This window comes from Corvus cornix, chromosome 10, assembly GCF_000738735.6.
Source record: "Corvus cornix cornix isolate S_Up_H32 chromosome 10, ASM73873v5, whole genome shotgun sequence".
Taxonomy (NCBI): domain Eukaryota; kingdom Metazoa; phylum Chordata; class Aves; order Passeriformes; family Corvidae; genus Corvus; species Corvus cornix.
Window position 1 is genome coordinate 15,052,219 of NC_046340.1, and position 23,683 is coordinate 15,075,901.

General features: G+C 39.7%; 1 protein-coding gene across 8 annotated transcripts in view; it reads left to right on the forward strand.

The window, feature by feature from the left end:
- Positions 1-8,006: 8,006 nt before the first annotated feature.
- Positions 8,007-23,683, forward strand: part of FAM189A1 (family with sequence similarity 189 member A1) — a 109,955-nt gene continuing 94,278 nt past the window's right edge. For 4 of the 8 annotated variants that reach the window (XM_039557446.1, XM_039557447.1, XM_039557449.1 and 1 more), the window contains exon 1: positions 8,009-8,214. In XM_039557446.1, the coding sequence (XP_039413380.1) occupies positions 8,089-8,214 (126 nt within the window). In that variant the 5' untranslated portion in view covers positions 8,009-8,088. Of the gene's footprint in view, positions 8,215-23,683 lie in introns of all 8 variants that reach the window. The other 4 variants (XR_005602737.1, XM_039557445.1, XM_039557451.1 and 1 more) reach the window with 3 other exon arrangements.

The window sequence follows — 23,683 nt, forward strand, 5'->3', positions numbered from 1 at the left end:
TCAGCAGCAGATTCAGCTGTACCATTCTGCAAAGGGGAATGTTGTGTGTCTGCTTGACTGGCCTCAGAGCAGTGGGGTTTAAACCTTTCTCAATTTAGGGCAACTAAGTTGCGTTTGATCCTAAACACGTTCTGTATTTCATCAGCATTTACAACAAATGGTTGCTACCGTAGTGTGTGATGCTCAAATAAACAAATGGCAGCATTTTCTTTCTTGAAGTCTTCTGCTTTCAAAATGGACTCTGCCAGGAAAAAAAAAAGCAGAAAGGTTATGATAGCCTAATAAAACTTCCAGTGTACTCTGCAAGTATAGATTTCTGGAGAATTATGTCATTTTTCTCCTTTTACTCTGCATGTTCTTGCTCTGAAAACCCAATACCGAACTCTATGTGGAGTTATTTGGGAAGGCTAGAGGTATTCAGGAAGATTAGAGAAATGCAGAGGATCATGTGGGCTAGGTAAGCAAAAAGGAGAGTGAGGAGAATCTGTAAATTTCTGTGGAAACACAGCTGTGCTGGTGGAAAATACTAGACTGGAGAAGAGGGTATGGATTATACCAATATAATGCATTATCCCAGTATGATTATATCTGCAGGTTTCTGCTTGCAGTACGGTCCTGCTCTCTCCCTGTCTGGAGCAAGGGGACAAAGTGGTGTAGGGGCTTGAGTGTCAGCAGAAGGTTGCTTCTGCTTGAGGTCATTTAGTGTCCAGGGGAGGGGGATGAGTTTCACAGATGTGTTCCAGGGCTGCAAGTCCACTGAGCTGGATTAGACGGGGTGGGTGGATGGTTCTGTGGAGCGAGTTGGCCTTGAGGCATGGAAGGGCAAGCCCTGAGGGCTGTTCCAACTTATCCATGGAAGTGTTCCACCATGGTGACAAAATCATACAACTTCTGAGTTGTTTCTGCTCAAAACAGTCCTTCTGGTGTGTTAGTATACAGTTAAACACTTCCACACCTGGCAAAACTGCTATGGGTCATGTATCTAATCATGTATGGTCAGTTACTGCAAAAAATACTAAACTGTGCCTTTGATTAATTGGAATGTATTTCAGATACATCTAGATTGCCATTTTTGCCTTCTGATTTGCAGCTGCATTTCACAAAGAAAAATCTTGAAAAATTATCCATTATGTTGGAGACTGTTTTCATAAATCTCAGTGGTAACTTCATATAAAATAAAAGCCCTATATGAATTATATTTTCATCCAAGAAACGGAGTTGTTTTAATAATCCTTAACTTCAGGAATAGTCTTTCTGGTCCTTTCAATTATCCAAAGTAGAAAAGCTGTGTTCATCTATCAGGCTTTAACTAAATTGCTAAGAGCAGCTAAGCTAGCCTTGAATTATTTAGATTGCCTACCCCATGCTTCTGAAGAAAACTGGAATGTCTCAGCCACCTAACACCCATTCCTGATTCTCCAGGGAAGATCCTTTTGCCCCATGTTTACAGCTTTTCTCATCTACAGATGACAACTGGAAAGATGATGTGCCTTTAATAAGCTATTTCCTAGAAAGTATGTCTATCTAAGTTTTTTCCTAGTATTTTGATGATTTTTACATGATAGTGATAGGAAATATTTTAGTTTTTCTCCTTTATCTTCTCAGGAATATGTTCATGTCTAAGAAGAATAGGTAGAATCCCACAAGCAGATTCTATGTGCTTTACTACAAAATCCACAATCTCAGCAAAACACTTAGGGGAGGGACTATGTGCTTCTTTCTTTTTCATTCTAAATACTTTAAATTAATTACGTGTAACTCAATATCTTGAAAATTTTGTTTTGTGACTCATGTAAGAAGATAAGAGGGGTTTTTCTCAGAAAACCAAGTTTTTGACTTGTAATTTTAAAAATGTAACTCACTGTTTTTCAGTAAAGGAAATAAAAACCTACTTGAGAATGTATAAAATGATTCTTCATTTAAAATTACATCTGGATTTTAGTGGCTTAGCTAAAAGCTTGATTTTGTGCACTATTAAAAGTGATTCTGTTAAGTTTCATTTGGGACTTTCAGCTACTTAATTCTACAGTAGAAAATATTTTATCTAGTAGATTTTGGGCCTGTAAAATCTAATAATTTTAAAGGACGGTATAAACTGGCCAATTCGACCATTTTTTTATTTTTCAACCATTTTTTTATTTTTCGACAATTTTTTTTATTATTCGACAATTTTTTTTACTTTTGGCAATGGGATCAGTAAGGAATTTGATCACTGTTGCTTGTTACTTTATATACAGAAGTGTTGCACATTTTAAAGTTTTACAGAAGAAAAGAGATACGGTTTAATGCACCAAAAAAACTTACATCTAAAACTTCTTGTACAATATTGGATATATATTTTTCTATGTTTTAATTTCTTAGACTGAACTCCTGATTAAAATAGTTTTATTTTTGCTAAGGCTTGAACAGAAAATACCAGGTACTTCTTCAGTTTATGCTTTTTGGGGGTTTTTTACAGTGATTACATTTTCTGCCAGGCGTCTGGGAAAGAAGTTCTGTCTCATTTTAAAAAAAATCTGAGTTTTAGCTTGCCTTTTGTAAAACCACCGGGCAATCTGCTTTTCAGATCCAATCACGTGCACCCAATGTGAACTTTCAAGCAGTCATAAAATGCAGAGCAATTATCTTTATTTCAGTGGTGTCTGTAGCACTCCAGAACACTCACATGGAGAAAGTAATTCCAAGGTAGGTATTTCTGAAGAACAGACCCAGACTATTTTCAGATTAAAGCATGAAAATTGAGGTTTCTTTCATTTTTTAATCTGCAAAGCTTTCTTGTTTAAAACCCTTTTGGCTTACATTTGGAAGTAAATCCTATGGTTTTATATATGCTTAGATTATGTTGTTAAAGGATGCTATTTTTGTGAAACAACTAATCTGTGAATATCCTCTATGTAAAAACATGTGAAACCACAATAATGGCTGTAAAGTAATGGCAGATACTTTTCTTGTTTCCTTCAGGTCTATCACTGGTTGGGTTAGCAGACCAATTCACAGGTAGTAGATGGTGCAGAAAATAGCTGAGAAGTTCAGGGACCCACATTTAACTCCAAGTCCTTAAAGAAACAAGTGAGAGAATCGTTCCTCTGTGCACAATCACCCCACCAAGGATAGGTTTTGCAGCCTACAGTGGAGATGTGACAGTTCCCCTTATTTGTGTTACCTCTTGGAAGCAGACTTTGTCCAGGCATTGGTTCATTACAGGGCTCTTGATGATTGTGAGGTTGGTGCTCTTGGTTTTAATATATCCTTTTAAAAGTTTTCATAAATAGGCACTTAGGTTTCAAGCACAGAAGCAGGGCTTAGTCAAAGTCTGCTGATCTTCACAGTAATGTTTTATGTTTTCATTCACAATATTTTTGTACACAGAATTGGTGTGCTTTGTGAGCTCTTCATTAATTTCCACAGAAAAATTGCTGTAAAAGATGGGACTGGAAGTGTCATTGTACATCTGATTTGCCAAGTGAAGACACAGTGGATATGTTTATTAGTATAAAAGTAGGGTGGTGGGAAGAGGATTTTCATTTTTGAGGTTCACTGATTAACTACAAGTCTGTCAGAGGCAGTTATCCTATTTTAAGAAAACTGTTGAGTCATCAGGAAGCAAAATAATACCAAAGATAGCAGTGCCACCATAAGGTTTTAAGTCTACAGATTTAACTCTATGATCCCTTCTTGTACTGGTGGGCACTGGCATGTATTGTCTTGTCTTTGACACATTTTGGTATCTGCTACGATGAGGGGTTTTTTATATTTTCAAAGGCTAAAGCTAATAAAGCAGGATACTTCCTGCAAGATGTTGATTACAACTGGATGTGGTGTATATATAAAGCCATCTTTATTGTTTGCTGTCTTGCCCTCCTTTCTGTCCCTGCCCAGTACAACTTCTTGGAAGATAAACTTAAGGAAGATTGACTGTCAAGTGCGAAAAAATGTAAATTTCTTTTTTAATATACTGAAATACCAGCTTCTGTTGCCTTATATGCTTAGAAGCTGGCATGTGAGAGTATGTTGCTCTTCAGTTCTGCCAATGATACAGACTTTATATTTAGGTAACTATATCCATAAACCAATTTCATTACTTTTGTAAAAATTAGATATATTGGGTATAGTTCCTGGTAAACTGAGATAAAGTATGTTGGGAGTGCCCTACAAGTTATTCTTAGAACAGGGCGAAGTGTAGCCATGGAAAAAGATTTTTTTTTTTTTTTTTTTTTAATATATGTGCCAAGAAATTGTGGTATGCTTCAACTGAACTTATCCTGGATGTTGTGGTCTGGATACTAGATTGCCTCTGAGGAATCAACATGGTAGACAAAGGAACTGGAATTACTGCTGCTGGTGTTGTAAGGATGCAACATCTGAATGGCTGAGAAATTACTTGTTAAATATTAGAATATATTTTATTCTAATTTATATTAGAATATATATTTTAAGTCAAGATGTCAAGATGAAGGTTGGGTATGGAAGGAGATAAGTCTTGTGGGTTTTTCTTATTGTGTATGTGTAGATAAAGTTTATATTTTATTTTTCAGGACTGATACTACCTCATCTGACTAATTTCCACTACATCTTTAGGATGTACATTGTGTGGGACAGCCTGGTTTGTTAGTGCTTAAGTCCTTAGAGCTGCATAGAGAGGGGCTGCTTCAAATAATGAGCTCATGTAAGGGATGCAGATTTGAGTTGTGCTGTACATAAGTGACAGTGGCAGGGCCCTTGGACAAGCTTTCAATATCTATACCCTGTAGGGCACCTTCGTAATGGCAAGAGAGGCTTTACTGTAACTGTGAATTTACTTCTCTTTGCTCCTTTTCCAATTCTGTCATATTTGAAAATGACATTTGCTTCATCTCAAGTAACAGTTTAAGAGACAGATGCACGAAATTCACTGCAGTGCAAAGTGAGGTAGAATAAATACAAACTTCTATCTGCTAATATAGTCCTGAGTATTAAGCTGCTTTCTGAACTGATGGGAGGCAGTAAAGGCTGACAGTACTGACACAGTTACCATAGAAGTGGGATCATTATCATGCTGGTGTCTGAGTTTTGATGGGTTTTAACAGGCTAATAATAAGGTCTGGTATGTAGTGCCCTTCTGGCTGCCTTCAGGAAACAAATTATTTGCTAAATTAAAAATTAGTAGTTTATAGTGTTCCCATATAAACATGGCTATTCCAAAGCTTTTGTGGGCACAATTCTGGAAGAAATTTTACTACCACCATCCCACTTACAGTCACACTCAGTGATCTGGCATTGAAAAATACCAATGGAATTATTGTAAAAGGATCTCTTCAGCAAAATAACTTTAAATTAGGGATAATACTACTTCCCAAATTGCTCTCAAATAATTCTCAAACAAATCCAGCAACTAAGACTCTTCAAAGAAAACTACGAAGTGTATCCAGAGCTAATTCAGATCTTGAATGGTATCTATCTACATCTGAATACTCATGAATATGGAAGTGAACAAAATGTGATCTAAAGTCCTGTGGATTCCTACAGGAAGCCAAAATAATTGTTTTCTGGTAGCCTTAGTTTGCCATATTGGAAGCAGCGGAAGTATTGATTATCTGAGATCTTACCCACATGTGAGGTTCATGGACAGCATATGAGCATGTGGATTTGCAGTGCCAGATCCTCCTCTGGATTACCCACAAATGTGAAGTTTTTTGATTTTTTTTTTTTTTTTTTTTACATACAAGTTAGAAAGTCCTTGGAAATGAAGGTAAATTGCTTTGTACGTAATGCATACAATAGTGTCAGCACTGGGAGTTAGTGAGATGTAAATTCACACCCCAGTGTAATGTGTCCTAATTTCTCCAAGCCCTAGGGCCATCTTGTTCCTGAATGAGAGCACCCAGATAGAGGTTTAAATGCATTTATTAAGGTTTCTAATTGTCCTGCTGTTGAATAACCTAAAGCATTTCTGCCATGTTGGAGAATGAGCTGCTTAATCATGGAGACTGCACAGGTCCAGTTTGCTTCTGGGCTTTGGTTTTGTTTCTTTTTGCTAGAACCTTTCACTCTATTTGGCAGAACATTGGAACACAGACTCTTCGTTGACTTTGAAAGGGGTATTTTGAAGTAATGTTTCCAGTGTTGGATAGCAAATAGTTCTACTTAAATAAATACAAGTGGAAGTCAGTTTTAGTGTGAACTGGTATAAGCACAAATTCAGTGTGATCTATAACTATATATTCCACCTGCCTTCCTTTATCTGTTCTGCCTGGGTTTTCAGATGGGAGGAAGAACACCTGTGCCAGTGGTCAATTTGGGAATATCAGTTGGGAATGTGTGGTGGTGTGTTGTTTCTAGCTGTCTCCCATTTGTTATCAGGCCCAGTCTAACTATGTCATTGTAAGCTAACTCTTCTTTTGATTATGAGGAGTGTTAATGTAGTACAATTCTGCATTTGACTAAAAACTTTTAGCAAAACAGCTGTCTCTCCAGTGTAGAGTTTTGTCAGGTACTTTTGGCTCTGATTAAAATATGACTTGCACATGTGCTGGAGCAGTATTTCAGCTGTGCTGGGGTGACAGCACTGTAGGCTGTTATGCTAAGCTGTTTTGTGACACAGGCAGTAAATTAAGCTGAAAGCAGCAAGCTTTTTTGTGTTCTTCTGTTACATCTGGATGTTTTACTGTATGTTGTATGACAAGAGGGGACCTACTCCGACACTTTCCTGTCAACGCACATTTCCTCACTACTACCTCCCCAGGAAACTATTTAATGCTAAGAAAAGTTCTTGAAAGAAAAAGAAAAAAAAAGCCTCAAAGACAAAGATTTAAGCCTGGTTTACCTGTGATGTTTGGGTTGGGCTTTTTTTGTATGAATACCACAGAATTACAGATATGTAGACTACATGTACAAATTCCTGTATTAAAAAAAAAAAATTACTGTTCTAGTAGATTACGGTGCTACAAACATGTTAACCTTGGCATAGTTTTACTACCTAAACTATCCTGCAGCATAGTGAGATGATTTTGGGGGGTTTGGGTTTATGTGTTTTTGTGTTTTTCATGAGTAGGCCAAGCTGCTTGCACTTGATACCTAATCACTGTGATTTCCCTTCTGCAGAAAAGTGGCTTCAGGTGCTGTGAACAGCCTTACCATGTTGGACCCTGTTGGCAGCAGCAGCAGGGCTGGGAAGTTTTTATAATTAGAAGCTTGATATGTTTCTGAGGCTTGGTTATGGCTTGCTGCGAGGGAAAAAAACCTAAAAAATAAAAAAGGTTAAGATGCCTTTTGCATAGAACTAAGACCCAGCCCTGCCCTTCCTCCGCCGCTGGACGGGAGCGCACAGAGCAAGGGGGGAGGCTGCCAGGTGCCGCTGCTGTACAAAGCCCAGGTGGGAGCGATTTTGCCCTGAGGGCCCTGGCGGCAGGAGCGGGGCCAGCCCGCGGGTGCTGATCGGCTGCTGGGGGGCCGCGGGCCGGGCCCCTCGCCCAGCGCCCGCCTCGTTCACGACGCTGAGCCGGTAGGGCCGGCGGCCGCCGCTGATGCTCCGGCCGCTGCCTCCGACCGCCATTGGCCGTACACAACCCTCCCCCACTGCCCTCCCCTCCCGGAGCGGCAGGAGCCGGGCAGTGGGGCTCGGGCGCTCCCCGGCAGCGGCGGAAGCCGCGGCGAGCCGGGCAGCGGGGCTCGGGCGCTCCCCGAGCGAGTGCGCCCGGCCAGCGGCGCCGGGGCTGGGCCGAACCGGGGCCGCCCCCGCCGGCGGCTGAGGTTGAGCCGCGCCCGCGCGCTGCAGCCCCGCAGCCCCCCCCCACCCCGCGCCTGCAGCGGGGACAGGAGGCGGCGGCAGCGACTGCCCCTCGCCCGCCGTGCCCCGGCCGGGGCCGCGCGGGTCGCCCCGGGCGCACGGCGGCTCCTCCTCCATGCGCCGCGGCTGCCCGCCGCCTCGCAGCGCCCGCGCCCGGCTGCCCCGCGGAGCGCGGGGGCGGCAGGAGGCGGCGCGGGGCCGCGCGGAGGATGCCGGCGGGCGGCGGGGCGACGCGGGCCCCCGGCGGGGCGCGCTCCCTCAGCCCCACCGCGCTGTCCCGCAGCCTGTCCCGCCTGCGCGAGCAGCGCGCCCGCTCGCGGGCCATGCTGGCCCTGGGGGTCACGCAGATGGTGCTCGGCTGCCTCATCGTGGCCGTCAGCTTCGCCGCCCTGGCGCTCACCACCTCGGCCCGCGTCCGCCACTCCTGCCCCTTCTGGGCCGGCTTCTCGGTGAGTCGGGGAACGCGGGAGGGGGCAGGCGGGACCGCCGCCGGCGCCTCAGGGATGCGCGGCCGCCCGACAGGTGGGACGCGGGCGGCGATTCCGGGCCTCGGCGCTCTCCCCGCGGTGAGGCGGGCAGGTGAGATCCTCGATCGGCTGTGCCGTGTTCTGCACGGCTCCGGCGCTTCCCCAGCCCGGCAGCACTTCCACCTCCCCTTTGGAAGGGCTGGCCAAGGTGGATTGGGTTTTAGCAACAGCGTCGGGTGAAAGTTGGGGTGACAAATGAGTCTCTGGCGTTGCCTCGGCCGCTGGTGCCCGTTCCATCGGCGCTGACTTGGGCTCTCGTTGAGCTGCGGCTGCCGCTCAGGGTCTGGCGCGGTTGCAAATTCAGCCGCGAGCCGTGTGGTGCTGGAGATGACCAAACGAGATGAGCCCAGCAGGAGGGGGATTTAAGGTGTGTACCTTACAGCATAGAAGAGTTCTGCCTCGGAGAGCGTGAGTGTGCCGGGAGGGCCAGAAAGGCCCGGGCTTTGGGGTACCCGAGCGTCCTGCCCTGAGAGAGGCTGGTCTGAGGGAAAAGCTTGTTTGTTCTAAACAAATTGGGATCCTCCTGATTCCTTTGTGATATCCTCGTTCGCTTTTCATTGTGTCCTGCTAGCACAAATTAAAAAAAAAAAACGAGTTGTTAGTCTGACTCAGGTGGTCTCACTTAGTGGTGATCATGAGTGGCTGCATCTGTGTGTGGGCACAGTGCACACATGGACACATTAGGATAATACTGCTTCATGAAAGTTTTTCTCATAAGCAGTGAAATGGGGCTTGATATTTATGAAAAATTAGGCATTTCTGAGGGCACGGGTTACAGACTTCGTGTTATTGGTGAAGATTTGCTCCATTTAATTTAATGCGTTACTGGTTTCAATTATGTCTCTTCACCTCTTTTAATGGACCAGAGAGTTTTCAACTTCAAGCATGCTTGTTAGAAAGCAGTGCAGTTTGATAGAGTATTTGGGGTTATTTAGTTGTGAGCATGTGGCAGAAATGCTGTAATTTAAAAAAACCCTTAAACTATTTAATATGTTCTTATTCAGAATATTACTTTTTTTTTCCTGAGTCTTTCAGAGCAGAAGAGTAGTTTTGGATTATTTAGATATCTTTCTTGATTTTGTTGTATTTTATTCTGGTCTTGAAAAGAAATACTTGTTTACACTAATAGCCTTGATATTGTAATAGTCATTCTTTTGAATTTGACACTCTGCAAGATAATGTGCAATTATTTGTTGTGATGAGGTGTGAATTTTAGGTTCACAATCTGGCTGCTTACATATGAATGTGCTACTAAACTGACACATCTTAGGCAGCCTTTGTTTCTTATCTTGACAGAGTGAGCAAGAATATGTGTAACTGCTTGTGTATTCCAGTAAGCACAACTTTTTCGATAGTACCTTTTCCCCCACCTCCTGTATTCTCTGTGCAAAAACACTTCTGATGGTTATCATTATACTCCAAGATAGGCTGGTTTCCGTGCTGTGGATGCTTTCTACTCTTCTCTCTGTGTAGTGTATTTCACAGAAAATGTGTTTCCCACTTAGACTTCATGCATGTTACTTGCTCACCACAGACACCAAACCCGTGATTCCAGCCTGTGGTAGAATGGGTAGAAGGCTCAGGGAATTACAAGACTGTTGACTAGAAGGCCTTATTTTCCTGTGTTATCAGAACGAGGCAGGTGTACATTGTTCCCTAAACTAAGAGTTTATTTTTTGAAAAAATAATTCTACCTTACAAATGATCTGTCTGAGCATTAGAATAAACTTAAGTTTCCTCCTATTATCTGTATCTCTAAGTCTCAAGAACTAAGACAAAAATAGAGCAGTTTTTGAAGCATGATGAGCCCTAAAGAACTTTTTGAAGTTGATTACACAGCCTTTTCTAAAATCTCTTTGAGGTACTTAGTGAGTTTAACAAACACTAGATATATCATCACTTACAGCTGAAAAATGCTTCTGTGGAAGAGTAACAGTCTTTAGCTTGCTTCTGTAAATTTAATTAAAGTAGTAACTATAGGTGGGTTTAAGTGACATGAGAGAAAAATAATGGAACTATCCTTTCCCTCTTTACTTGATGTCTAAAATCAGACATAGATATTCGCTGCCTTCACACTATTTCACCCACACTTGTTGGAAGTAAATAACTGAGTTGTTTGATGTTAAAGTAGCAATTCTAAATCTATTTTTTGTGTGTTTATGTGCTATACTGTAGTTTTTAGTCATTAGAAATGTACATGCTAAAAGAGACTCTTGGCATTGGTACTTTTCAGCAGTTTTTGATACCAAATGCCCTGTCAATAAAAATTAAGGCTGCAAAAATTTGTTAAGAGTCTTTCAAATGTTTCTGAAAATAATTTCCCATTGTTTGTAACAGTCTAGCTGTTTGAAAAGAAAAAAAAAAGTAGAACAAGCTGCCTACTAGACTCACAGAAAGTTCTGTAATCAAATGCAAGGAAGGGTTCTGGTTTCTCATGGTTTTTTTTTAAATCAAATCAAGTGACCATACAAGTGAGAGCTTATTTAAAGAACAAGGTACCATAATTTCCATAAAACTTCAAATAATTCAGAGCTTATTTAAGCATCATCCCAAACATCAAACAGTTTATCTTTTATAGCATCATATTAGGAAGATAAAAAAATAACATAATATTAGGAAGACATATATTTTGTATTAAGACATTTTTAAGGTAATTAATGAGAGTCAAGCTCACACTGAGCACAGGAAATTTGGGGATTAGATAAGCAGGTTAATTCTCTGCATAGGCAGCAATCATTGGCAAGACCTTGCAATCTGTGTGCTGAAATGCTTGGCAGCCTGTTCCCACTGCAGACTCCTGAGAGAGGGGCAATTTCATCTTCATGTTCTCTCAGTTGGGTAAAAGGAAGTGCTTTTTTCATATAAGGTAGATGAGCCTAAGTGTCTTTGATCCTGTTAAGAACATCAAGAACAGAGTATTAGCCTCATTTTAATCTTGGAAGAATAGGTCTCAAAATTAAGCTGTTCTGGTAGATCACTGAAAGTATAAGCAGTGACAAGGTTATTTGTCTCTCCTGTAGGTCCATAGTTGCTTGAATATGAGAAAATATTTATATCCCCTTTGCCCTTTAGAATGCAAACCATACACCAGTTTGTGGTGTGTTGGTTCTGTCCATGCCCAGATGGAGGGAAATGCTTCTGCTGAGTGTGCCTGATGTTCATGGCTCCTGTCAGCATTAGGATGTAGCAAACCACAGGCAGAGTTGTGGCTGTGTGACTGCAAAAGCAAATCTCGCTGTGTGAAGTCATTTCTTGAAATTATTTAGAGTTTGCAAAAAGACGCTTATCCTGCTACCCACCCCCCCATCTTGATCCCAGCAATTTGAGAAAATTACCAGGCTTAGTTAGAGACTAAAATTCTCTCTAGTAGAGCAAAGTATTAATAAAATAGTAAATTGAATCATAAGATTACCCAGGTTTCTCAAATCACTCTATGGTACTAGGAATCTTAGAAGAATACACAGCAAGTACTTGCTATCTCCTTTCTTTATATAGTTACTTGACAGTGGTGTTCTTGTGTAGAAGCCTGTTGCTGGAAGATCTTGTGCTGCCTTTCCTTTTTATTAAATTTCTTCTCAGTTGTGCCTCTTTTCATCCATATGCCATGTTCAGAACAGATCAATTCTTCTGGCTTAAAAGCATCTTTAATGTAGAATGTTTTCAAGGTTCATGACATACATGCTTTTTTGTGTTCTTTGTAAAAGGAAACATATATAGGGAGATTATTATTGTGAACTCAGACCAAACTTCTCTCTCATGGAAGATGGGAAATACATTATATATTTGTCTACTTTCACAACTGAGAAAGCTGAGTGTATTCTGAGGCTTTTCTGTATTCTTCTATGACGTTGTATAAAATAGGTTTAAAAACCTTAGATGATGCTTAGTGGAGTTAACTTTCAAAAACTTCTACTGGTCTGTGACCCTGGCTGCTTCTCGCATGCAGCAGGTTGTCCTGGCATGTTCCTATGCGGAATCATTGCAGAAGAGAAGGGGAGATGGCAATAAAGATTATTTGTTAGCAGTTGTGTTTTTCTCTTCTTCTCCATTTCAGATTAAAAGGTTTTTTTCCTTCTTCCTTTCCCCTGTTTTGTTCTCTTTTGCTATTTTCCATTATTGCCTGTGGATAGTCAGGAGGAATAGGGTGATGGTTGTAGCTTGGGGCAAGGAGCTTTAGTTTGCATGAGAAGCCTCTTGCCAACAGTGTGACTGTGAAAGCAAGGCTATACTTGCTGAGAGAAAGTAATCTTACTGCTACTGTTGTGTTCACTGAACTGGGGCAACATGTAACACATATTATTTCTTTGTCTTGGAGATGATAATTTCATGTCTAGGACTCAAAGGGCAGCTTTCTTGTGCACCTGCTGTAGGTATAAATGAAACTCTAACTCCATGGTTATCAAGTAGTTTTTCACAAAATATCCATTGAACTTCTGAGTGTGCTCTATGAGAGCTCTAGGTACTCTATGAGAGTATGAGAAGCCATAGTATGGGTTGCTTGGTCAAGTACTCCTGGTTAACACACACAGCCTGAGAGTTCAACCGACAACTTTCTTGGAGGAAACACTGGGTAAGAGTATGTGACCAGATCCCTTCTCTGCAGGGGATTGTTCTAATAGTAGATTTCAAATCTGTGGACTCATAGCCATGATGATTAGTTTATTGTGGACAATTCGTTATTTTGTAAAGTTTGCTGCTGGTTCAGACAGTGTTCTGTATCTCTAAATACACGCTTCTTTTGGAGGAGTTTGTATTACTGTTTGGGGAATGGAGTAGGTAAATTTCTGCACAGCAAAAGTTTTCAGGAGACTTTCCAGACCTCTAATGCAAATAGTCAGGCTCGTGGAGCCAATGAAACTGATTTCTTCATGTGGCTGTTGGAGATCTTACATCATTCCTGAAAGATGATGCATCCACACACTAGAACAGTTACTTTGATGTTCCTTGCTTCAATTTGATGTAATTTAGAAGACCAGGAAATTGATCACTTCAAAAATCCTACAAGTCACTTGTTAATCTTTTGCCTCTTCGCAGTCTGGCTAATAATTCGTGGTAGGTTTTTGCTGGTGTGATAGTCACAAAATAAAAACAGCTTGATTGGATGATACATTTGAGAAGGAAGTACTATCATGATTGATTGATCGCTGTTAACTCCTCAGTAATGAATTGTAAGATGCAGTAACAGTTTTAGTTACAAATAGTGGAACCTTCAGTTATACATACTTGTAAAAGAATTACACTAACTTTGATTCTTTGAGACTTTATCTGTTACTGTCTACTGCTGTGTCCTTTATTAACTACCATCCCTGGGTTTTTTCTGACTTTTTTTTTTTTTTTTTTTTGGATTTGCTAACACCTCAGGCACATCCTTCCTTTCCTTTGCAAGTTTGTCAGGGCTTTGAAAATGTGAGCAATCTACGGAAGGAAGTCACCTGTCTGGAACTTTGTGTCTCAGGAAGTCTGCTAGGGATGTGTGTTGCTGGTACACAGTGTTAGCAAAAAAAAAAAAAAAAAAATCAATGGCACCTGCATGGCCTTGCCTCTCACCCTCATAAAATGCATGAGGACTGCAACGTGTCTTGTCTAGGTGATGGATCATTATTAATTTTATTAGCATTCTTGGTTTGTATATCCTGACAGTAGTGTGTGACAGAAACAAAACCCCAAAGCATCTAACCCAGAAAACCTGTGAGGCTGTTAATAGATGCCAGTTAAAACCTGTGGCCCTGGTGTATGAGAAGAGATCATATACATCATGGAACATAGGAAATAAGAAGCCTTGCATAGATCATCTGTGCTTTATGGAGTCTGTGGTAAGGCAAAGCTTTGGAACAGGGCATTCATGGGTGAAAATGTTGTTTCCATATCCTGATGGAATGATAGCAAATCAGACAGCTGGACAGAGGAACAATTAGAAAGATGACAGTGTTCCTTTTTAATTCTTTGAACTATGCATGGTAAAATAACTAATTATAATTTCCTGAGGATCTGGGCCTAAATACAACCTTGAGATTTTTCGTCTACAGTGCACTGGAAAATAGCAGACTCAAGGAAGCCAACATTATTTGTTTCACGAGGCACATCAGCTTTTATTGCTTTGAGTATGTTCTGTTGCCTGAGCCTTAAGAGCAATTTAATTAAAAAATTTCCTGTGTTACAGGAAGGAGTAGTTGAAGAAAGCAAAGATAATTATGATAAGAAGTAGGAGGTGTCCAGGTGTAGGGAAGGAATAACATCATTTTTATTAATCCCATATTATTATAAATTACCTGTATTCTGAAGTCTTTATTTTTCTGTAGTCAGCCAGACTGCAGAATAAAAGTATTATTTTGAGTAAGTCTCTTACTGTTGTCAGCATAGAATTTTTAGTTAGTTTGGTGTGGTTTTGTTTTTGTTTTTATCTGTATTAGAAAGATGGGGGTGTGTCTCAGTCTCTTTAGGAATTAAATATTTTTCCTGAATGCTCATTGTCCTTTCCAGCCATTTTTTAACGCTGGAAATGTATGAGCATTTGCTGTAAAAGACAGCAAATACTGCCCAGAAACTTACAAGAACTAGCAGTGAGGAACAGGTAAAGTTTACTGAGAAACTTGGGCAGAGCCAAGTACCCTGGTGGAAGCGGGAATTTCCAGGGTCTGTAATCTAGTTATTTGCAGATGCTGAACTTATTACACCTTCATTTTAGTTGTATGTTGCAGCTTACTAAAGGAATGAGTTGTGAATTATCATGTTTAATTAGCTATTCTTTCACAATTCATTTTTCTGCTCGCTCCTATGCCTTCTGGGATCCAAGGGCAGAACAGATAATGGGTCTCTGTAAGGTGTGAACTCACTGAAAATATGTAACTTACAGGAGTGTAACTATTTCAGTGGTGTATTTAAAGACAGCCACTCTTCTAGAAGCAGGTGTTGTGGTCATTACCTCTTCTCTTTGGGAGCAACCACATTGCTTTAGAGGAGTGCTATGCAAACGTGGCAAATCTAGGGAATTTATAATTGAGGAATATTTCTACATTCAGAGCATCCTAACTTACATGCAGGTAACATTTTAATATCAAAATGCCCTAAATCTAAGCCTTCCATCTTTGGCAAAGTCACAGAATCACAGTCTCTACCCATAAACAGAGGCTACAATCTGTTTATAAGGACACTATGTTGATAATCCTTCAAAAGTTCTTGCTTGTGCTGTTTCAAACTTCAGTCGTGTCCCCAGTACATTTTATCATGGTCTTTTTTGGTGGTCTGTGGATGCGTCCATATCAGTGCTTTAGTTCTGGTCATGTTTGTGTTCCCACTCACTGTTCATGCACACCATGGAGCATTCTCAGAGCACACAAACTTGACTCCGGGGGGATAAAATGAAGCCAAAAGATGAGCTGTAAGAACACAGTAAATGGAATCTGACTTCTGGGAGGAATTAAGTCTCTGGGCCAGACTACAGCTTGTCTGAAGTAGTCACCCACCAAAATGTGTGCATGGTATGGGTGCTCTCAAGACCAGATCCTTTTGCAAACAGATTTGCTCATGTTCCACTTACTCTTTGGTAATTCAGGTAAAACCTGTAAGGCCAATCTGAAAGCTCCTGTTTTGTGTAGTGGATGTAAACTCCCTACAAATTACTAGGAATGCTTTGTGCTGGGCAGCATTTTACTCTATCCTGGTTACATCTACATTGGTAATTTGATGCAGGTCTGCAGACTAAAATAGCCAGTTCTGAGGAGCAGATGCCAGTGCTCTCTGTGTGTTACTTTTAAGGGTCTTGAGTAGGTGGAGTACTTTTGAGGTAAATTGCAGTAAATGAGAAATACTTATTTGAATTACTGCTGCATCACTTATAATAAGACATTGTTTTCTGATAGATTGTGATTAAAAAAACGAAGGAATTTTAGAATATTCTAAAAAGTTTAGACTTGCTTGATTTTATTATTTTCCTATTCAGATAAAAAAGAGAAAATGTAAGCACTTTGGAGAATATGTATTTTTTGCTTGAAGGAGGCAAACTGAATTTAACTCTTGGGTTTCTGATTTTTACACAGCTTGATTTAAACATGGATAGTTGAAACAGCAGCACAATTTTAAACTTTTGTGTCTAATCTACAAAGCAGGAGTTACTCTACTCTCAAACTTGCTTTCAGTTTTGAATATGAACTTTCTTCCTTTCTAGAAGCCATAATCATGAGTAATTTCTGTTCTGCAGAACCAGCAAATAATGTCCTCACTGGTAACTGTGCAGGTTTGTTACTCCTGTCACAAAGAGTCAACCTCAGCAGAATTATTTTCATGTGAGGGGTATAATGTACTTACGAGATTTTTTTTTTTTTGCTACTGTTTTAGCAGAAAAGAGCATGGCTTAATCTGAAGATTTTAAAAAAGCCTTCAGTGCCGGGTGAGATAAAAACAGGTGGTTTTAAACTGAACACACTTAATCCAGAGGCACTGTGAGAGATAATGAACATAGCTTTACACTGTCATTTTTGCATTCACTCTCTTCAGAGAAGAAACTGTTTCCATCTAGGTGAAAAACTGTGCATGCAGCTATTTCTCAGATTTGTGGCAGATTTTTTTGTCTGCTAAAGAAATTAAGATTACTCTTTAGTTAAAAAAACCAAACCAAAAAAGCATTCAGCATTCAGTGTAAAGAGCCAAGGGACAACATAATTTATCAATAATAAACACAAGTCATTATTGCACTATTATGCATTCTAGTGAGTATGATTTTGTCAGAACAGTTAAACTCAATGGTATTTCTTTGTTATAGCAGTGAAAGCATTTGTTGACTAATGCTACTAAAATAAGAGGTTTTCAAGTTCTAACTGTAAACAATCATCAAGAACTCTGATGGTGCTGTGAACATGTGTGATACTGCTGTGTCATTCTGAAAATAACATTGGTGGAAAGTGGTTTTGTCATACCTTGAAAGTAGCTGTAGTTCAAACAAATTTAATCTTTCCAGAGGCTAAATACAAAACCTTTTGAAAACTTGCAAAATATATGGCTAAAAAAAATTTACACTCCCCAGTGCAAAGGCTCCTGTCCTGTGTTTGTGTTGATGTGAAGGGAACTTAGTCTTATGTGTCTCAGGTCATCCGGAGTATCAAACTATAGACTTGACTCTTTACATGTTCCTACTTAAACAGAAAATTTCCAGGGGGTGTAAGACCACTTACACATTCTTGTGGCAAGTTTCAGTTTTTATGTTTGTGAGCTGAAAGTATAAAATGCATTTAGAAAACTCCTAATGAAAGTGTGGGATCTTTAGATGAAGAATAGTTGAGCTTCCTCTGGCTTGCCTATGACATGATTTGCATCTGAAAGGTTATTGTGTCTATTGCAAATGGGAATAAACCAAATAGATGCTGTTGTGGTCCTCTCTGCCTTGAAAATTGCTTTACGAAAGAGAACTGTTAATTCAAGAAGTGCTAGATTTGAGTTTTCATTTTGCAGTGGTTTTAAACTAAATAAGAGTTTTCATATGAAATAAATTTGTATTATATATAAAGAGTAAAAGGGAGCATCAAAAAAGAATATTTCTGACTTTGTCAAACGTTTGGTTATAAAGGATATTTGAAAAATATTGGCTGAGGGAGTGGAGATTTATTTAAATACATCAGAGTGTTATAAATAATTTTCATGTTCAAAATAACATGAAAACCAGAACAAAGCAAGGCATGAAACACCACTGGAGTTGGGGGGTGGGGAAGAAAGTAAAATACGTGTAGGATACCAGCTCATGCCCTTGTGACACATTATCATTGTGTCTATAACTTTAGGAGTCTCTTACAGGGGGATCACATGATTTCTCTGATGCATCTCTGAGACTTCTACCACAGAACCTGCTGCATGGAACCACAGAGAACTGTGAGGACAGGACAGAGGGGGTGGCAGGTGCACTTTGTCTCCCTGATATTGCTGTACACTTTGGGTAAAATGTTAACAACTTGTCCATGCTTCCTTTTATGCACAAACCAGCAATGGTTGTCCTTTCAGAAGGACAGAAGTAATGTTGATATGGTAGGTAGAAGTCATATGTACAGACTTAAGTCATTCACATAACCAATTCTTCATGCTTGTTCTGGTACAAGAGGAGAAATTAGCTTTTTTAAGGAGTTCTTACCACGTATCATTCTTGTCGTGTTTATTCTTGTGTGACATATATTATTCTGTGCCTAAGGAATTTAAAATAATTTAGAATTATTTTCTTTCCTCCCTTAAAAAATTTCCTTCATTCCTTATGAAATTTGGAGTGAAGCTTCACTGTCAGACCGTACTTTGAGATCCTGTGAAATACTATTACAATAAGTAGTAACTAGCAACAATACTAAAACATTGCTACCTGCTTTTGAAGTTCATGTTTATTTAGTAAATATTTTCTTTCCTACCTAAGTAGTTTAAATCTTCAATGCAGATTTTCCTTTGAGCTTTTCAAATACTCACAGTGTGGTGTGACAGACTCATTTCTCTTGGTACGTAATATTTGCCTTTTGAGTGGAGAAGAACCTTTACTGTAAAAGCAATAATGATAGTACAAACAATAAAGTGTTGTACAGATAATAAGTACAACCAATATCAGAATAGCATTTGGTGTCCACCAGAGACCATGTGCTCATCTTCCTTAACTAACCTTCCTGTGAATCAAGCATCTGAAAGACCAAATATCAAACCAACTATTAGGAAAAGTGGACCCCAGTGACAATACCTGTCAGTCCTGGAAGAGGGCTGTCTGAAGAGTTCAGTCATACCCATCACTGGTTTGTGAACCTGAAGTAATGGGCAGGAAGGCAGAAGGAAGCAAAACCATTTTCTACTTCCTGACCTTGTACCTTCCCCTGCAGCAATGCCCTTTTTGCTTGTGGGACTAGAATTCATCACTAGGAAAATTGTAATGTCCTTCCCCATGATAGTTCCTTCTTGTGTCCTGACAGTTTAAAAACTTGCCTTCCAGTACGAATTGTTTGGGGTTAGCTTGAGGGTTTGCTGTTTTGGTTCCTAACTCTACAAGTAACTATCTTGTTAATTAACCTATTTTGAAAAATTAGAGAAGATAAAAAATAATGAACAAAAAAGGAGTCAGTTTGAGAGTTACAGTTACATTTCAATCTTGAATGTTTCTGCAACAAATAATTTTTTTTACTTTTGGAGATTGGTTTTTTTGGGATTCTGAAGATTTCTTCCCTTCATCAGTGTCTGCTTTGATTTATATAACATCAATGAAACAAGATAGGTCTGTGAAGAATGGAAAAATAAGTCTTCATCTACTAAAATTTAGAGCTCCTGGAAACTGAAAATCAATTAGATTTTTGTTTATAGTTAGGTATATTTAGGAACTATGTGGGATTCCCCAAACAATGTATTTCCTTGGATCTACTGTAATTGACTCAATCAAGAAAAAGAATCTGATGCCAAATTGAATGCTGTAGTAATGGGCTGTAGCCCAAATTCTTGAAAACTAGATCATTTAGAAGTTAGAGCAATGTTTTTAACAATATTTCTCTGATTCAAAAAGGTCTAAAAATACTTCTGGTACCTTGTGTCTGTCTGTTAACCACATAACATCAAAAATGTTAGACCAAGACATTTTAATCTCTTTGCCTCTGGCCTAAGTGCTTCAGGAATCAGTGTGTTAGATAATTTAGCTTTTATTGATGTAATTTTTCTGTAGAGTTTAAGAAGGTAAACGAGACCAATGTTAGGAGCAGCTTTTTGCAGAAAGCTTTTGGGTAAAACATTACAGAATACAGCCCTGAAACTGTGATGTGTTTCAGCCAGTTGGCCAGCAAGTTCCGTCTTTAAGCCAAGAGTGTAAGTAGGAACATCTCAGGAGTGCCCAGCTGCTGCAGAAGTGTCTCACAGCCTCTCCTGTCAGCACGGGCATGTCCAACCATGCATCTCTTCCCTTGGGACCTTGCAGGAGTAACCAGAGATGGGCTCTGTGCGTGGGTTATATTCAGTCCTGCCTCACAGGCAGTTCTTCAACACGAAACAAAGCAGATGGATGTGAAATTCTGACTAACAGCATGGACCATAGAACATGCCAGAGGTGAATAGGATGTGAAAAGCTTATACTTAAAAGTAATATGAGGCTTTGTGAAGTGTTCTGTTTTCTGAAAGCAGAAAATTCAACAGTCAGTGTAATTATATTTGTTAGATGCCCACAAGAAGCCTGTGGATTAACAATAATGCACAGTGATTACATTAATCAGTAGACTCTTGTGGAAATGAGAGGTTTAATGGTATAAATACATATAATGATACTTTGGATGAGGTAAAAAATACTTTCTGAGGAGATCATCCTGAAGAAGATGAAAAATTATAATTTTACAAACAGATCTGCAAAAAAGAATTCCTTTCTTTTCCAATTAAATTGCCAGTGAATAGCCTGAGAGAAAAGGTAGGCTTGTATACTAAAGAAGGTGGTTTCTCTAGCATGAAAAAAGATACCTCCTATAGCTGTTTTAGTTAGTAAAGTTATAGTTGTATGGAGTGTGATTTACTGGAATTCTCAGAAGCAGGCACTAACTTCAGTATAAGGCAATAATATGTATTAAAAATTAGTGTATTTGGTGCCTGTTAAGGAATACCTTGGTTATTTAACTGGGAGAAATGTTTGCTTCCCGAGTTGCCATTTGAAATGCCTGAGGAGTGGGAAGATGAGAATAAGCAAATAGTGTGTTCTCAGACAAGATTTAACACCTCCTCAATCCCCAAAGAACTTTCTTAAGAAATGTGCTATCTGTTCCCTCTGTGTTTCCACTTCTGACAAGTGATGATCTGTTACTTTAGTAAGCTCTAAATATGCCCTAACATTGGATAACAAGGTTGTACAAAGAGGCTGAGGGAACTGTAATAAACATAATAGTGATGAATAGTTCTTGCCCTTCTTTGACTGAGAAATTAGAATTTTTCTATTTTAACCTGCTCATGTTTTTAAAAAATAACTAGAGCAGGGACAATGAATTCCATCATTTCACTGACCCAGTGATCTGTAGCAAGGCTTTAAGGAATGTGCCAGCAGATAATGCAAGGAATATTTTTGTAGACATCTAGGATTATAATAGTAGCATTAGTAGAGGTATAGATTCACAGTTTATAATCCTGTGGAATAGCAAACATGTAGAAGTAGTCCTCTTAAATATAAAAGGAAATGATGCACAGATACTTATTTTTTGTTATTGTTTTGGTTTGGTTTTTTGTTAATTTGTTGGGGGTTTTTTCTTAGTGGGGATTTTTTTTTTTTTGTCTGGGTTTTTTTTTTTATTGCTGGGATTTTATGTTTTGTTGGTTGAGTTGGGGTTATTTTTAGATATATTGTGGGAATTTCAGAATATGGTGTTGAAACAAACTACCACAGGGTAAGCTGACAGCTGATCTTTCAAGAATGTAATTGAATGTCCTTGCCTGTAGGGGTTGGTTGGTTTGTTTTCCTACAAAATGGAGGTCAATTATTCAGGAGGAAAAAAAAAAAAGTGAGAGCCAGGAAATTTTTGCTTGGTGAGGTAATAATATCACAATTTTGACAGTAACTTTTCTGTCTGTGGAAGTGATGGTCTTCAATTCCTGTACTCAGCAGCTGGGAGCTGTGCCCTGGTGCTTTTGTCTAGTTGCCTTGGCTCTCAGCTTACAATAACCTTTGTATTTGAATGCAGCTACCAAGTGTCCCTTCCATCAATAAATTAAACACCTACTGGCTTTGTCATGTTCTGTAGAGCTGTGATCTATTCCATTGCTCTCTTTCATTTAGCTCCTTCATAGGAAGTGTTGATCAGAGGAAAGTTTGCAGAATCTGATGTGATTCTTGGCTGAGAGTAAAAAATGGTTAAATATGATTCTATGTACAGCTTTTTAACCGGTTATGTGTTCACCATAGGGAAACAACCAAAACTAAACCCACCAAAAAAACCTAAACCAGAAAGCATTAAATTTGTAATTGATCTTAATAATGTTCTTCTTAGTCCAATTATATGAGGAAGGGAAGAAACATCACAGTCATAAACTTAGTGCTCACAGTGTATGATGGAAAGGACAGGATTCTTTAGTGGTTGAAATGGTCTTCTACCAATAGAATTATCTCCTTCTGCATCAACACTGACTTCCAAACCACACAGCTTTTGCTAAGGGTGTAAAAGTAATGTCCTAAAAAAAATGGACTCAAGCTTGAGAGAAGGCACTGTTGAGATGATGTTTGTGATTAGGAAGATACTTGGAGTCTTCTCCAAGTTTACTAAGTAGTATAATGGTGCTGGCTAGGCTGCTGAAGAATAAGCGCAGGCTTGGATTTGAAAGCTGCAAATCACAAGTGCGATCAGTGACTAAAGAAAAGGCTGCTACTATAATCTCATAGAAACTGCCAGAAACTCTAAAGAAATTTTTTGAGCAGTGATCACGTACTAAATAGCATTAGCTTCATAGGCTCTAATCTGCCAGAAAAATAATTGTCCTTTCTGATAGTGTTTTCCATTTGACCCTGTTGACCCACAGAAGCAGAATGTCCTTCTGATTCTTATCAACGAATTTGAGAAAAATCAAAACTCACTCATCAAAACATAGGTACATAACAAAAACTTATCCGCACTATAGCAAAACAATAAAAACTTTGCTATGTTAGAGCAAAACCAGGTCGAAGTAAATTAACAGGGCAAGTAAATGACGCTGTTGGGGCTGCCCGAGGCAGCACAGCGTCCAGCTGCAGACGTCCTTGGCTTCTGCTGCTGCATGCAGGGGTCAGCTGCAGCAGGCAGGGAAAGCTGGCTCCTTCGCAAGGAGCCAACCCCAAACAAAGGTGGTATAAAAGCGTCGGCAGAGGCAAAGGATGAGAGAGTGGGATCTCTGTGTAAGTTCCAACAAGTTTAATGCCAGTAGGCAATCCGAGGACAAAAGCCTTGGAAAAGGGGAAAGTACAGCATTTTATAGTGGGGTGGAACAACGGGAAACAACCAATGGGGATCGACTGAGGAGGAGGAGATAACAGGGGGATAACCAGTGGGGATAACTTAGGGGAGGGAATTACATGAGTAGACCAATGGGGCATCGAAGAGGGGAGAACTTTCCAGAACTAATACATAAGCAACTAGGGGAAATACATAAACATGAACGTATATAAAACTGGGTGGAGAACTCCTGAACCAATAAACTTAAAACATGTAAAACTAAGATCCTCTAGGAGCGTGGGAACTCGCCGTAACCACAGGGTGAGAATCAGACCTCTGTGTTCTGTCCAGCAGCCTTTTGAATGCTGTGCTGCAGTGGCCGCTGTCACCTGCGCTGCAACAAGTAAAGATGATCTGGACTCTATTAAATATCACCAAAAGCTAATGGTTTTTCTCTGTATATCATTTCATCATGGACAGAAGCTATATTGCACTTCATGGATTCAGATGGTAAGATTTGACTTACA